The sequence below is a fragment of the Varroa destructor genome, unplaced genomic scaffold (genome assembly GCF_002443255.2).
Source record: "Varroa destructor unplaced genomic scaffold, Vdes_3.0 BEIS01000002.1, whole genome shotgun sequence".
In the NCBI taxonomy this organism is placed as follows: Eukaryota; Metazoa; Arthropoda; class Arachnida; order Mesostigmata; family Varroidae; genus Varroa; species Varroa destructor.
This window is the reverse complement of record NW_019211455.1, coordinates 17584289-17600087: the sequence shown is the minus strand read 5'-3', so window position 1 is coordinate 17600087 and position 15799 is coordinate 17584289. Positions and strand designations below refer to the sequence as shown.

The 15799-nt window shown below is 41.6% G+C and overlaps 2 protein-coding genes across 19 annotated transcripts in view; both read left to right on the top strand.

Moving 5' to 3' along the window:
* LOC111245791 (uncharacterized) overlaps positions 1–15799 on the top strand; it is a 77873-nt gene that overhangs the window by 55807 nt on the left and 6267 nt on the right. For 7 of the 18 annotated variants that reach the window (XM_022794579.2, XM_022794575.2, XM_086980445.1 and 4 more), the window contains one exon: positions 14682–14864. The exons of 10 other annotated variants lie outside the window; for them this stretch is intronic. The gene's annotated coding sequence lies outside the window, so the exon portion shown is untranslated. Of the gene's footprint in view, positions 1–4417; positions 9528–14681; positions 14865–15799 lie in introns of those variants that run through there. One more of the 18 variants, XM_022794576.2, reaches the window with a different exon arrangement.
* Positions 3648–4418, top strand: Mob2 (MOB kinase activator 2). Its single transcript, XM_086982028.1, has one exon. The coding sequence runs from the start codon at positions 3648–3650 to the stop codon at positions 4416–4418; it is 771 nt and encodes a 256-aa protein (XP_086838154.1).

Below are 15799 nucleotides of genomic sequence, written 5' to 3'. Positions count from 1 at the left end.
CTTTTGAAGCAGCAAACGTTGTAACGCGTACTCTGGTGCCACTTGTCGGAAATGCAATGTTGCTTAAAGCCAGTGGCAAAAACACGGTCTCAGTGTTGAAGCCTGAATCGGATGATCCGATCAGTAAAACCATATTGGCGATAGCGCATAACATTGAAATAAAAAAAAAATCGTTCCAGGTTCCTTCGAACCATAAGTAGGTAAGCGTTGTTAAGTGAATTTTGCATTTTCCTTACTGCAGAGCAGTATGCATGAGAGGCAGACTATAATAATGATTTTTGTCGTGTTGTTGAAAAGTCAATCGCAGAATTTATTAATCGCTATAAAGAATATGGATTTCGAGTGACGGTATTTTTTGTTTAAAAATCGTAACCTTACCTTCCCACCTGTCTTCAAGCGGGATACATTGATCGATGCTAACTTTTTTAGTTAAGGCTATGACAAGACATATTTTCTATATAAAAACACGACAATATCGTAGCATCTACACGATAGTTAGTAATTTTTAACGATTTTTTTCATATTGACTCTTACAGAACGTTAGTGTTATGAAAAGCATTACCAGATCAATTCATTACTTAACACTTACGCGCACGCTAATCACTTTGTGCTAGAATTATTTAAAAGGATCCCAGGCTTTTTGTCACAAGCCAACGACTCTTGACTGATCTCCATCGAGCTCTAGTTAACCTTTGGAGCTTCTACAATCAGAATCGTACATAAGCATATGATGATGCTGATTGCTAAGTTCGACGGCTGCTTCTTTCTTAATAATGGTTTCGCGCTTCTACACGCTATCACGTTTACAGAACAGGGTTCCGATATCAGTTTTCCTAAAACAGATTGGTTAAGGACTTTATATAATTCTAGTTCCCGCGCGTATCCAGTTAGCTTACGCTGTTTAAGGGCTCATTAATACGTTTATTCTGCAGCGTAATTTCGTTGCTAAATCTGAATAATGTTCTGTAGAGTCTTCACTGTTTTTGTCAACTGAAAAACGCTGTAAGAACATATTTACGCAAAACATGAATGATATGGCTTTGTGCAATCGATATTAGTTTATTATTATTGGTCAAATATACATAGCCATTTCCGTACCTTCCCCTTCATGTGCCTTCTCATACCGATATCTGGTATTATTATTTTCTAGGTTTACGCGGCACTTATACAACCTGGATATGTCTTATCAAAAATCAGTGTTAGTCTAGTGTTTTTAGCTGTACGAGCTCGCTGACGGCTTGCTCAGACCCAACCGACTCGAGTTTTGCCAGATCTGTTGTGCCATTCAAGGGCTGTTGTATCCCGCGCTCAAGAGCCTATACTTGGTGTTCTTCTACGCTGACTGACCTTACGCCATCCAGCACATACAACACGTGTACGAAATGCTCTCTTATCATTATGGTATTATGGACAATGGGTTCGAATAAAGTACGCATTGTCTGTCAATACGATTTATTGCGTAGTTAACGATCCGTGTAAACGTGCGAGTTCGCTGTGTAGGTGAGAAAAAAATCTACGGTTATACTACTGGTTCTATCTGTTAGTATTAGCTTCGGCTTAAATAGTGCATTATATTCTTATGGTCCAAGCCACGCCAGTGGCATACACGACAGATGTGATTAACTGAAGCAAACTTATTTTCCATAATATTTTAACTCGGACCACAACCTTTGAACGTGATCAGGCGGAACCTGAGGTAGATAAGTCATGGTTGAACTCAAGGTGAAAGCAATATTAACAATGATAGTCGGCTTTGCTATCATACATTTTCGCTCACGACCAATATATCGTCTTTAACCGTAAAATAGATGTAAGCTTTTAAATAGAATGATCCTATTAGAAATATTCAAATAGAACAGCTTTATATAAAATGTGTTCGTTTGTTCTACAAGGCACAAACTGCACAGTTTATTAGCTCGCGCCAGTTGCGTAATACGCCTTCTCTATGGTGACCGGAACTAACAGTTCCGATCCTGTTCAGTATCCACGATAGAAAATGAACGTGTAAAACATGCAGAAGCTCATATTGTCGTAGAACTTCCATAACTCTCTCACGTTTCACTAATAAATTATTGCCTTTTTTTCAAAAACGTTTACCGAATCACCTCGTTTTTTGTGCAACAGCCGAATTACTTCGATTCATTGTTTACTTTCTCACATTGGTCCTGTTTATTACTTCTACATAATATATCTTGCGTGACAGGCGACTTCTTTTCTTTCCAATGGACGCAAGCTGTAGTTGCCGTTGGCTCGGCGAACCGCTCGGCGAGCCCACATCGTCGCTACCACTTGAGCACCGTCCAATCGCCCGCTCTCCTTTCGAGCGACAGTTCTAGCAGACAAAATCATTGCGGCTCCCTAGGCGGCCATGTTGCTTGTTTACATGTTCGTTTGTTACTTCAACTGACAAAGGTTCATCAAATAGCAGAAAACTGTCCGCATACAGAAACACTGTCGCAGTGCAACGAGAAGAGTGAGCAGCAGAGATCAACAGATCGAGCAGCAGCAGCAGCAGCAGCGGGCTTAGCAGAACGACTTCTTGTCGGCTCGAATTATCGGTTTCAGAAAAAATAGAGGCAGTGTGTCGGTGGAGAAGGGCACCAGTGGCCGATGGTGTGGCTGTGCTCTATCGACGAGTGAGTGTTACTGAGGGTAGAAAAGGAAGGTGCGATTTTTAGCGGCGGGTGGTCGCGTGTATTGCGTTCTACGTTAGCGCCTCAGAGCATAGAAACCATCGACAGTAGCGATAGCATAGTTGGGGACGTGTGATTTAGGATGAAAAACGAGCGAATTCTAGCTGAGTTGCCCGCCGCCGCCGCCGGTGCCGCCGCCGCCGCCGCCGCGGCTGCCACAGCTGAGAACGACCACGGAGTTTTTCCTGATTTTATTTTGCGGCTGACTGTTTATTGCGCCGAGTTCAAATAAAGTTGTTTCGTCAAAGGGCTGTGCGTGTCTGAGTGAACGTAAGTGTCGCGTGTCTGTGTTGTGAGCAGTAACAGCACAGAGAGAGGGTTTACCGGGCTGCAACGGACCAGCTAATGAGGAGAGTAACGGCCTGTTTGCCTAGCAGCTCGGCTACAACTATTACCACTACAATTACTGCTACTACTGAAGCTTTCCTGTCTGTGTGCAAAAGCTGTTGTGTATCTTTACAACGAGAAGGATATACTTTGATGAGCAGCCTATTTAGTATCTGCGTTTGACTTTCGCTGCGTATGTGTCCTGTGTGACTCTTGAATCTGCTGATTGCATGTTGTCTCTGTTACTACTGTATAGGGGCTGTTCCCTGTGGTGAAGCGATGACGGTGCCCATCGAGGCATCATTTGCACGGCGGCTGTTAAACCTGTCCTCGCTACTCCAATGGCAAACAGAGACAGACAGCCAGCAGTGGTCGTGAGCGACTGGAGCTCAGTAGGAGCTTCGATCGCCACATCAAGCCACGATCATCACAAGAGTGTTTTCTATTACAGCTGTTACTATCAAACTTTCGAACTGCGGCTCTGCACAGCCCAGAGGGCAGTTGTTTGTTGTCCTTTGACTGAACAGTTTGTAAATCAGTGCCTTTGGCCTCCGGACGGCTCAGAATAGGCCAAGTACAGGCGAGATAGGACGAGTAAAGAAGAGAAGAACCCGGCTGCCCAAGACCATGGAGCGGCTGCCCGAGTACCTGCGCGAGACGGTTGTGTGGCTGACCGGGCGTGGTAAGCGCAAGGAGCAAACGGAAGCGCAGCCAAAGATTTATCTGGAGGATCAGGTGCTCGAGTGCACTGTCAACGAAGAGTCACTTAAGGAGCTAGTGGCACTCCCGGACGGGCTTGACTATCATGAATGGCTGGCGTTCCATACGCTGGCTTTCTTCGAGCACGTCAACATGATCTACGGTACGGTGGCCGAGTTTTGCACAGTGTCGGGCTGCCCCGACATGTCAGGACCCGGAAACCGGCAATATCTATGGTTTGACGATCGTGGCAAGAAGTGCCGCTTAGCCGCACCACAATACGTCGACTATGCGATGACGTTCACTCAGAACACGGTGACGAACGAAGCATTCTTTCCTACGAAATTCGAGGGCGAGTTCCCTGCTTCGTTTGAGTCGATCATCAAGAAAATTCATGGTCTCCTATTAGCGGTACTGGCTCACCTGTATCATGGCCACTTTCGCGAAATTCTCCTTCTCGAGCTACACGCCCATCTGAACACTTTATTTTCGCATTTCACTCTGTTTAATGCCCACTTTGGTCTCAACGACGATGACGTTCTAAGGGATCTCGCTATTGCCCTTAAACTCCTGCCAAAGCCGGGTGGAAATGGCGATGCTACGGAAACTGACGGCACAATAGCCGACGATACAAGCGCTGCAACTGCCGGCTGCACAGAAGAGGAACGATGTTCTGACATTCCTACGTCGTTACTGTGACCAGCTGATGCACGGTCGTTGACAATCGCAGCAGCTGCAATCGCCACCTGTTCGGCGATAAGGGCGGGATGGAGTTTGTTGCCAACTGGAAGTCGCCACCCAACAGATAAACGGTAATCTGCAGAAGGTGATGAAGGTCTTCAGTGCTGAAGACAACGAACCTGAGGTGAAGAGGAAATGATATTGTTTTCCCTTTTCCACCATTGTTCGATGTGTCCACATTATCAATTAATGTAGAACAGACACGAATAGATCAAAATACCGAAAGGCACTTAGGCACATGTGCTGATAGCATGAATACGATATGAGAACGTGTTGATGCACAAACAGTTGATATAAGACCCATCACTGCAACTAGCTTTAGCAAAACAAAGGGTCTACATCAATTTTCACTAGGCGAATATTTAACTAATAGGTCAAAACAGAACACTAGAATTTTACAGAGTCATGTAGATTTATGATGCGTTCTTGGCGAGCACGTTGTCGGACAGAAGAGATCCGCGGGGCAGATGTTATACGAGGGAAGGTGGGGAAGAACAGTTTGAAGGACGGTATCTCGGAAAGACAGTGCAAATATAAAACAGGTATATATATATATACATATATACATATATATATATATATATATATATATACGTATGGACACAAGTGACGCCAACGAATTTCACTAGACGAAGAATGCACAGGGTTGAGCATGTGGGCGAGCGTGCACCCAGCATACAATTTCCAAAGAGCCCCATAAGGAACGGTGCAATGAAAGATACATTCTCAGTTCAAAACAGACGCACCGCCTTTGGTGGCACCACGATCAAAACATAGAGGTGATACCATTTGCAATGCAACAAAAAAAACAAAGCACTTTCGTTCTTAGACAACATACAAAGCAAAAAAAAGAAAAGTAGTAGGGCTTATGATATGCGTAATATATCCGCGTGATTCGATCATGCTCTGCATATTTAAGAAAGTTACGGTAACAAAGAAATAGGCATAAAAATCGTAGCAAAAAAAAAGAGAAAACAAAATACAATGACATACTTCATCTACGATATTAAGAGGCAAGCTCAAAATTCTCTTTAAAAATGATACATATGGTAACATCTAGGTGATTCATGGACGCCGATGGCGATGACGGGGAAAATGCTTGCAGAGTACATTGATTCACAAGTATTGCACCAGCATATATAGCATGATGAGACCAGTCTTCGCTGGAGATATACTGAAACAGTGGTTTACATTACGGAAGGGTGAACGATTAGCTTGAAGGGCACTTAGAAGCGAGTTCCTAAGAATAAAGGAATATCTAACTAAAACGACATTCTGGTTCAGACGCATCTCTCAACCTTTGATAATGGGCACTGACAAAACGTTACATGCTTACCTCCATCCCTTGGGATCTCTTGCCTCATCGAGCTAATAGAACGCCAAAAAGAGTCATCTGAATGCTACTAACATGGTTTAGTGATAATTTAACAAAGAAAAGTGCTTTTAGAATGACGACTGGCGCTAGCAAGACGTCATGTATGTGGATACTAACTAGCTAAGTAACCGTTTCGCAGAAACAAATGTTCACAGAAGGCTTGACGATTGATAACGTACTATTCGTATTACGGTTATTAGTGTTTACTACTCTTATTGTCATTATTTATTTTATATTATTACTTAGTTGCACCGCCAATCCAAACACTATTTATAAAAAAAAATTCAGAGCCTGATAGCTTAACCAACCAAGTGAAATGTCGTGAAAGGCTGACGATAGTAATTTGCAATTACGATAAGGACTATTTATGTTGTCCTTTATTACAAACAATTATTATTTACTTGATGCTACGTTTGTGTTGATAATGAAGTGTTTTATGTACATTATGTTCAATATCGAGAGGGATAAATGAGATCGAAGAAAAGTGACAAGGAGCAAGTGCAGGAAACTTTTGAAACGGTGTGAAACACCTTCGTGAACAGTGGTCGACGAGAAAATGCGGAGAACAATAGTGCGAAGGTAATAAGAGGTGTATTGAACTGATCTTGTTATATCGACCAATCTCAGAACGCCCTAAGGCCTGAAGAAAGAACACTGATGAGGACACGGGAGCGCATGAAACAAGGCCAGCGAGTTCGCGATGAAGAATTTTGTTATGTCAACAAGTCCTCTACAAGCCGTATCTGTCCCTCGTACAGATCAAGATTGTAAAATACTGAAAAAAATACGTTGCAAACATTCGAACAGACTAGATATCTGTGTGAGATGGATAGATGTGGACGTATGACGAAAACTAAATATTTAATTTATTAAAGTAAGCTGAAGCTGAATTAGGAAGTTAAGTAAATAAATAAAAAGGTAAAAGCCGTTGTGAGATACGCGGTAAAAGAAGCAATGTGAAAGAACGAGAGAGAGCCCAGATTTAGTGTAAAAGTTGAGAGGAGTATACAAGAGAAACCGCTGGCAGGCAATTTTACCAGAGACAAGGAAAGTTGTTGAATAGAAAAACATAGACAAAATATATATATATATTCAAACAAAAAGACCACGGGACAAGACGGCGGTAGTAAAGCAAGAAAGCAAATTACGCGTGGATGTAGGAGTGGCGGGGAGATACGATGACGAAAAGTACTACTAGGCTAGTGCACTGTACAGAGTTGTTCCATGAAAAGCTTGCCCTATGTAGGGCTGAGTTGTTGTTATGACTATTAGAAATTTGATGAAATATTTAAAATGCTAGAAAAAAACCTATCCAAGAAAAAAAATAATATTACTAACGTTATTGAGTTTTCATTTAGGTATAGTGGTGCTGTTGAAGGGAAAGGCGATAGCGCTGAATGAAAATATTCTAAATCGTACAGCAGGTCAAGTAATGAGAAATCTACAGAATGATATACTCTGTTGAGGCGTTTGTACTCATAATGATTTATTTAGAAATACCCCAGACGTCGCAGAATATCTGCTAACGTGGGTTATCAGCAATCGCCGAGTTATTACTGACTTTGCATATATCTAGGAATTGACTTCATGCAAGCACCACGTAATCCAATACTAAATTTACGATTGGCCCCATTAAATCACTCAGATAGTGTGTATTCCGACATGATATCATTTATAAATTAAGTGTGAGTGCTTGATATTTTGAGAAATACAACTCTACATCCTAATAGAGTAATTCATTGCTTAAGGCCAATTCGTAAACAAGCTAGTTTAGGTAGGTTAGGTTAGGTTACATTAGGTTAATAAATATTTTAAACATTTCTAACATTAACAAATTCTAGATATGCGTGTACCGAAATAATTATCACATTCAGATTGATGAAACTTCCATTTTATTAATTTGCCACGTTATCGTTATCGGAAGCCTGTTTTTAGCCTTAATCCTTCTTGTATCGTCTATCTGTTTCCTTTGTGTCTAGTTAAACTAGTAGTATCTAACGTGTAGTTATATTTTCGCCAAATTTTGAGCAACTTTTACTGTCTACCATTATTCTTTGAGATGTTTTTCATACATCAAGAGATTGACGTTTCACTTTCTGTCAGGTCGCTCATCAACGATTGTGATTACATACTGTATGAAACGACAAAAGCTACCTTCACGGTCTATTTACTATTACGTTATATGCAGTTTTTGGTCCTGTTTAGAAAGCTAGCCACGTTTGCTCATTAAATAACCAAGCACAATCACAATAGACGTTTGGATCGACCCATATACGCACATAGTCACACCCAGATGGCCAGCCAAATAGTAGGTGCTCACTGTCTTCTAGCAGTGTGTATTGGATTATAACAGATGCCACGTAGCATATTTATACTGTAGACCGTTCGCTGCGTCACCCTGGATACCTGCATGCTCAGTAAGGAATATCGTGCGGCGACTGTAACAGATTCAATCGTATTTTTCCTCTGCCTTTGTCGTCTTCTATTTCACTGACAATAGGCAATGCAAAATCGTTATCGTAATCAGTACGGCTGGTGGGCAGCGGTTCGTTGTTCTGGGCTGAAGAGTTATTATTCGTTTAGGTTAGAGTGAGTTTAGCTTACACTGCGCAAATTTACGTTTGTGAAAGAACTGCTCCTGGTGGCTTCTTTTACCCAAATGGCGGACCTGTATGCCTGCAGGATAGAAGCTAATTTATACTGTATAATAGATCTGCAGGAAGATGGGAAGGATGCCGAAATGATGTGGGGATGTTGCTTCTTAAAGATGTGTGATACGTCTGCCAACTAGCCAGTACATTTTTGCGTCCCATGAACGAAACGCAATAGAGATAGCAGCAACAACAGCCACAACCAGCCGCCGCGGACGTAACAGTATCTTCAACAGCACGGCGCTTATAGCCAGGATATAGTTATAGAGGGACGAGAAGTAGTGACTTTCCGCAGCCACAGTGACCGTCTGTGGCTGTTACGACCCTTGTCGACGTGTTTGTGTAAATCCATGATTTTTGAGGAAGCGATGGTTCGCTGGGTGACTTCATTTGAAGGCGCTGGTTTTCCAGTTGATTCCATTGAGGCCGGGCGACTTCACCTACTGCAGTTTCCAATGATCGTGAGCAAAGTCGCTCGTGGCAGCACCACTGCTGCCGTAGAAGTTGAGTTGCAATGCTCGTTTGTCCGAAAATTCAGCTATCGCTGGTCAAGTCAACAAGAAACATGGTCATTATAACGTGGCTATCAGTGCTTCCAGGTTGGCTGTTATCTCATGAACGACCTGTAGTATATAGAGACTGTGGCAGACTGGTCAGCGTCAACCGCACAGCGTGAGAAAATTTCCCACAGCAAAAGACACTTGTAGACTGGGGGCTACAGGGGAAAAAGATAATGAACGTAAATAGAAAAAGAGAGTGTTGGTGAAAGAATGCAAACAACGGCATCCTACTTTCACAATCGTAAGCTAGCACAACTAGCGCAAGATGCAGCGTAAACTAACGCCACACCCGACCTCATTTTGGATTGCCTCATATGTTCGGGTACAAATATGTACACATGATGTGCCGTATACATATGGCTATATGCTGAGTTGATTATAGCGCTTGTAATATGAAAAGAGCGTAACAAAACGGAAGTGCACAACTGGGACGGACAGGAAGGACAGAAAAATTTGTATGGGAAAAAATTATTGTAGTTGAGTATGTATATATTCGTCTAATGTGCAAATGAGACTTCACTGCTAGTAAGCTATTCGTTTGGCACTGTATGACTTTTATTAACTAAACCCAGAAACTTCAATGTTTAATAATTGTATTGATTTATCTAGTCAAAGAGCGTCATATAATGTTTTTGTAGTTCGAACTCAAACCATCCAGAGGCAATGACGAAAATTTAATGCCGCTTCCCAAAATTATCGGAGCAAAAAATAATGACAATATTAGTATCATCCTCATTGTTATGTTGGTGGAATATTTATGGCAATATTATTAATATTAAAAAAAATACAAAAAAATGCTACCGGGATTGCCGAAAGCCACACTCAAAAAGTTGGACAAGTAAGTCGTACTTTTTTATATTAGTCTGAATATATTAGAAAAACTGTTCCTATGGAGTATTTGGAGATTATTATGGCTGTTTGAAAAGATATGAGTCCATGGTTTAACAACTAAATGGAACAATGGCGATTTTAGAAACAGAAGTTTAGCTATTTTGATCAATGCGCAGTCGAAACCTAGTAAATGAGAGGAGTCCATTTTTATGCTGTCTACATTATTAGCTTAGCAACTGAACTTTAATTTTATACGTCTTCAGCTCACTATTAATTCAAATACAAAAATCTATTCATTTATTTCAACTATAAGCCTTATGTCTTGCGTGTTCATAAATGCTTGCTTTATCAGACGATCGAAAGGCGAACATATTTGTTAAGCGCTCTTATTGTTTTTTAATTAAATGTCCAATTTTATAAACGTTTTAAAAACTGGCTCTAGGAATCGTTCAAGTTGCCAAAGGGTAACGGACCACTGATTTGAAAATAATCATTAACGGTTGATTGATTCCAAAGCTGATTCATACTACCGATACCCAAAAGTAGATGAAACGTATATTCGATCATTTAGTATACTGTTTATATTTCCATAAGTGATGGCAGGCTTAATGCCTATTGACGTTATACTGCTTGAGTGCATTTGTGGAAATACATGCATACGCAAAAAGGTGCACCTTTAGTGTAAGACGTTTAGGTAACGACACAGTTCGGCTATACCATGTCACAAGAGTCCAAACATTATTGCCGCCATCGCAGTAGCTAACAAGTCATACTTTTTTTGTCGCATTTAATACCATAGCATTGTATCAAGCGTAATTTGTCATCAATTTCTCGTGGTCAAAGTATAACCAGTGCATCCCAACCCCTTCATGTTCCGTACTTAAATCTGGGCTCATGCAATGAATTATAATCAATGTCTTCAGAAAACAGAATAACTTAAGGACTCGATGTTGTTGCGTACTGGCAACGTCGGCGTCAGTACCGTCGCCTGCACCAGAAGCAATGACGATTCCGATAGTAACAGCGAAAAATACAGGAGGGTAAGAAAATCAGCCATTTCGTTAAGATTTAGCAAAAAGCTACCGGGTTGGAATACAGGAAAAACAATCAGCGCAGCCCAATTCTTTCTCGCTATCAATTTTATCTTTCTAGAAACCTTCAGGCACCCCACTTATTTTCAATCAGTTTCACCTTCCTCGGTGCCCCTTGTAGCGAGACGACACAGAACAAAATACCACAACTAATGTGAGACTTGCGAAGACCTGTCACAAAACGACGACGTTGTTGTTATTATTACTATTGACGTTGTTGTTGTTGTTGTCATAGTCGACGTCGATAATGATGATTATAATCATGCAGACGAAACAGGAGACGCTGCAGGGCTACGAAGAGTTTCGCCTGCAACAGCTGTGGCGATAAGGCTATGTACGAATCACCGCAATCAGCCAAAATAGAAGCGCAATGCAGACATGAGAGCGACCACTACAGATACTTCAACAGCGAACAGCTAGGCGATGAGGAGGATAGCAACAGCAACAGTCATAATGATATCTCCAAAATAGCAAAGAAATGGAACAACAACCACAATAAAAACAACAAAGTAATGATTTTGACAAAAGGCACATCATGGCATCGCCTGGGTCAGCGGTAGGAGTCAATAGTACCAGCGGCACATCACAATGGACAGGGGCTCGTCTGAGGATCGTCTTCCTCGCTGATCCGTAGCCGAACTCCGATCTGCTACTTCCCCATTATAAGAAGCCTCATTTGATTTCATCGCTCATTCTTCCTCCACCCACATTCTAGATAGCCGCCACCACCTCCTTTGTCTTGTGCATTGTTGTTGTTGGCTATCCGTAAGAGGCAGCCAGCGGTTGCAGTACGGCAATGCTGCAATTGCTGGCTGGCTATATACATACATATATATGTGCTGTCGATTTTGATGAGAAGTACGAGTTTGCCAGGTTGTAACTGTTACGTCACAGTGCACACGTTGAGCATGAACGCGCTTTCATATTGAGCAGAAGCAGTGGTCGTCTTGGCGACTGAGGAAAAGACGCCGAAGGTAAAGAAGAGACAACTAATCCTGTGCTATGCGTGAAGAGAATCGTGCTGGACCATCCTAGCCCCTAGTTCTCAATTTCCTTGAGACGCCGCAACTTTCACTACTACTCGTCGTCGTTGTCAGACTTCAGACGGCCTTTGCATTGACACGTCATAGGATATCTTTTTCGTGGAGAAAGAGCGAGAGACAAGGGTGACGTTGGCAGGCCAAAATGAGCGATTGCGTAAAGGAGCGATTCCTCATAAAGTCGATCCTGCCAACTACTAACATTGCCACGACTAATGTTTCGGCTGCTAATGGTAACTGAACGTGAAGCAGACTAGACTAGCAGGTGTATTTGCCTATACCCAGCGGCACTTCTGCCAGCTTCAAAGACTGGCAGGAAGATTCCCTTAAGTAAACGAAAACAACGGGAACGAAGCATGAACTGCAAGGAAACCAGGCTGACAGAAGCTATATTGCAAAGCACGCAGACGATCGGGACGGAAGTTGGACAACGTTGAAAATGCTTACCTCCGTCACGTCTTCTTCTGCTCTGGTAAAGACGGTTAGAACTCGGCTTTGGCGACGGCGACATTCCCTTGACGTAATGGAAGCGGAGAGCGTACGGGATCGCTCGCATAAGACTCCAAAGCCATCGAAGGGGATCCAAAATTAGTCGAACCAATTCGCCTAACCACGTTGTTTATTCATTTGCCATATATATATATATATATATATATATTTGGATAAATATGTACGCAGACCCACCCAACATCTTCGCGGCATATGCGCTTTGCGGCATCTCTTGATGGCCCCAGACTGAAAATCCACTGATAGACATCGCGTCTTCATCGGGGTGTCTGTCGCTTGGGGTCCGATCTACAACATGCACTAGCACAACGTACGGTTCGCGCAGTACTTGCTGTTCATTTCATCAGCGAAAGCACTTTAATGCTATAGCGCGTTGTGTAGACGTTAGGTTCAGATCTTGACGCAAGCAGCTTGAGCACTACTGAAGTGTTACAGATTTAGTTGAAGAATCAAGATCTTGGGGGATGGCTTTCGACGTATCAAATCCTGTATATCGTATTACACAAGCAGTGTCAAAAGCAAGCCTCATCGTAACGGAATGGGAAAAATCGATTTTAACGGATCATTCTATTGGATCATTAAATATTGTCTGCTGTGACGACGCATGTGTGTGTCAGTTACTGTTTTTTTTTACGATTTTCTAAACTGTAAAGTTCAGACAAACGTATGAAAGTTTTGTATAAATACCCTGTACTTAATCAGTGGGCAATTATGCTATAAGCATAGTTTACGGCTTTTGTAAGCTACTTTTTGATAATAACTGTAGAGTGTGGTTGGCACGTCTCTACCAACGCACCGCAGTATTTGTTATAATATGGGTACGTAACCGCTATCTGTTTGCTGCGTAGACGAGTACTTCTTGTGACTTGTACGATATTGACAAACTCAATAAGAGTGGTGACATATAATTTACGCAGTAATTATGCCTAAATGCCAGTCGCAAAATTGTGAGTGAAACTACATGATTGTTTAACAGATATGGCGATATTAAGGGGTTTCGCTTAGTAATAACTCCGTCTCGATTGCCTTTGATTGACAATTAACGATTCTGTTTAAAGAGATATATATTTGCGCATTAATTGATATATGTCCGTGAAAGTAAGTCTCTTGCCGTTCCGGCGAACGATTTTTGGAGATTGGCGATTTTGCTGAAACGGGGTAATTATCCATGCAGGCTGAAACATGATGTAAGCGAGCTTGATTTCTTATAGAAATGATACGAGTGCAAGCTGGCAATTAGTTGGAACGTATATTATTAGTGCAACCTATTTTGTTATGACCGTCCGATTGGCCATATCGACGATGTTCAATATGCTCTTTATACATTTTGCTCTTAACTGGTCATCTACATATGTGATCGATAATCGACAAATTGGACAACATTCTCTTCGGTAGGTAATGATACGCTAATGTTAACCTTCTTGTTACCCCCACAAAATGAGACAATTGAAGAAAGCCTTATAAAACTACTTTGATGCATATTTTCTCGTTGTTAGCGATGTTTCTTGTAGTCCACTTTGTAAAGGCCAAGATATTTTTACCACACTACAGTTTATACCGTTCATCACATCACATATATAATATTCAGGTTCTGTCATGCCAAAGAAAAGAAATAGCTTAACAAATTCTAGAAGAAAGTTATTTTGGAAATTATGCTCAATTATTGTTCAGCGCTTCTGGTCAAGCGAACATTGAAGGATGATCGAAATGTAAAACCGCTCCCAACACGCTCGGAAACCACAATAAAGTACTTATATTTTAGTGCAAGTTTCATGTCGGAATCCTGCAATGGTCAATGTATATGCTGTTTTATATCAAGAGAATAGGCAAAGCTTTCCAATGAAAATCAGCCTAACCACCCACCATCGGGATATCTATTTTCTTTTAGCAAAAGATGGAATTCGAAAGATGATCTTCATAGCTATGCTTGGTTATCGTTGTCACTCAACCCAGTAATTTCACCTCCCTTCGAATAGGTCCAGACAGCAAAATTATAAGTTAGCTTTGATCTTCATACATACAATCCCGTATGAAGAAGCTGCGTACATTTCGCTGCGTTTTGTATTCGCACAGTCAAAGGCACATACCTCGGTTTATATACGTGAAAATTATTGCTCCTGTCTTACAAGCGCTGCTATTATCTTTATCGTTATGGTCTTCAACCAGTGACACGCCTGCCATTCAGTCGAATTCCCGTCGCCGAATCAATTGAACCTCATCGTCGACCAACCATCGCACGGCCGACCGACCGAGTAGAGGCGTAGCGGTGCTGCCATCTAATTTCTTCTGCGACTGCACCGCATCGTCTTTGTCCTCCGTGACTATTTGATCAGCTCCTCCATTCCTTCGGTAATTCGAATTTTGAATCTTCTGACTTTTTCAATGATTTGGAACCTGGCACGCATTTAACTCCCAACGACATATATATCGGTATATGTATATGAAGCAACTGTACGCGATTGATTTCTTTAGATGTCTATTCTTTATTTAGTGTCTAGTTTATGACGATTTTTTGAAGTGAGTCGGCTCGTCATGCCCAGTTTCATTCCTCCCTGGTAGGCAGTGATGGATTATATGCATTATCGCGAATGAACGTCGACTGCTTAGTCCAGTATGGTTGATTTTCGACGAATAAGATGAAAATCGCTCTAGAAAACAGTCGCATGTCGACGCTTGCCTTAGTCTGGCGGAATAGCTCCAGTGCAGCTGAGTTGCATCTCTGCAAGGAAAGTCTCAATAAGAAATTCAGAGAATGAAAAATAACTGTGGTCTATACAAAAATCCTGTTTCAGAGTGTCCGCCCACTTTGACTGGCAGTGGTCAGTGGCCCAACTGTTCTACCAGCCATAGAGCAGCTGCCACTTGTACGGCTTCAGCCAAAATGGAAAATAAACTATTTAGAAAGAAATGAACGCATGGCGGATGCAGTAGGACGCATCACGCTTCTAGTTGGCCCAGCTGCGAGTTTTTGAAGTGCATTTAAGTGGGGCTTAGATTAGTTATTGTTGCAGACGCTGCACCTCAATGTTCACTCGAGTGCATGACGGCTGACAAAACAAATGTAATAAAGAAAAAAAAAATATAATAAAAAAAATAACATACTGTTCAATATCGCAGTATGTCGGGCCTTTCAAATCAGACGAGGCTTTGACGGATACTCTCGAAGGAAAACGAAGGGTAATCGGAAAGTAGAACAATTAAGTCTATTAATAAAGAATAATGCTATTTGTGAAATTTAATGGTTAATAATAAAATAAATATGGATGCCACCTTCCATGCGTACC

Excerpts from the sequence above, each read along its gene's own strand:
- Mob2 (XM_086982028.1), top strand. The coding sequence starts at position 3,648 with ATGGAGCGGCTGCCCGAGTACCTGCGCGAGACGGTTGTGTGGCTGACC.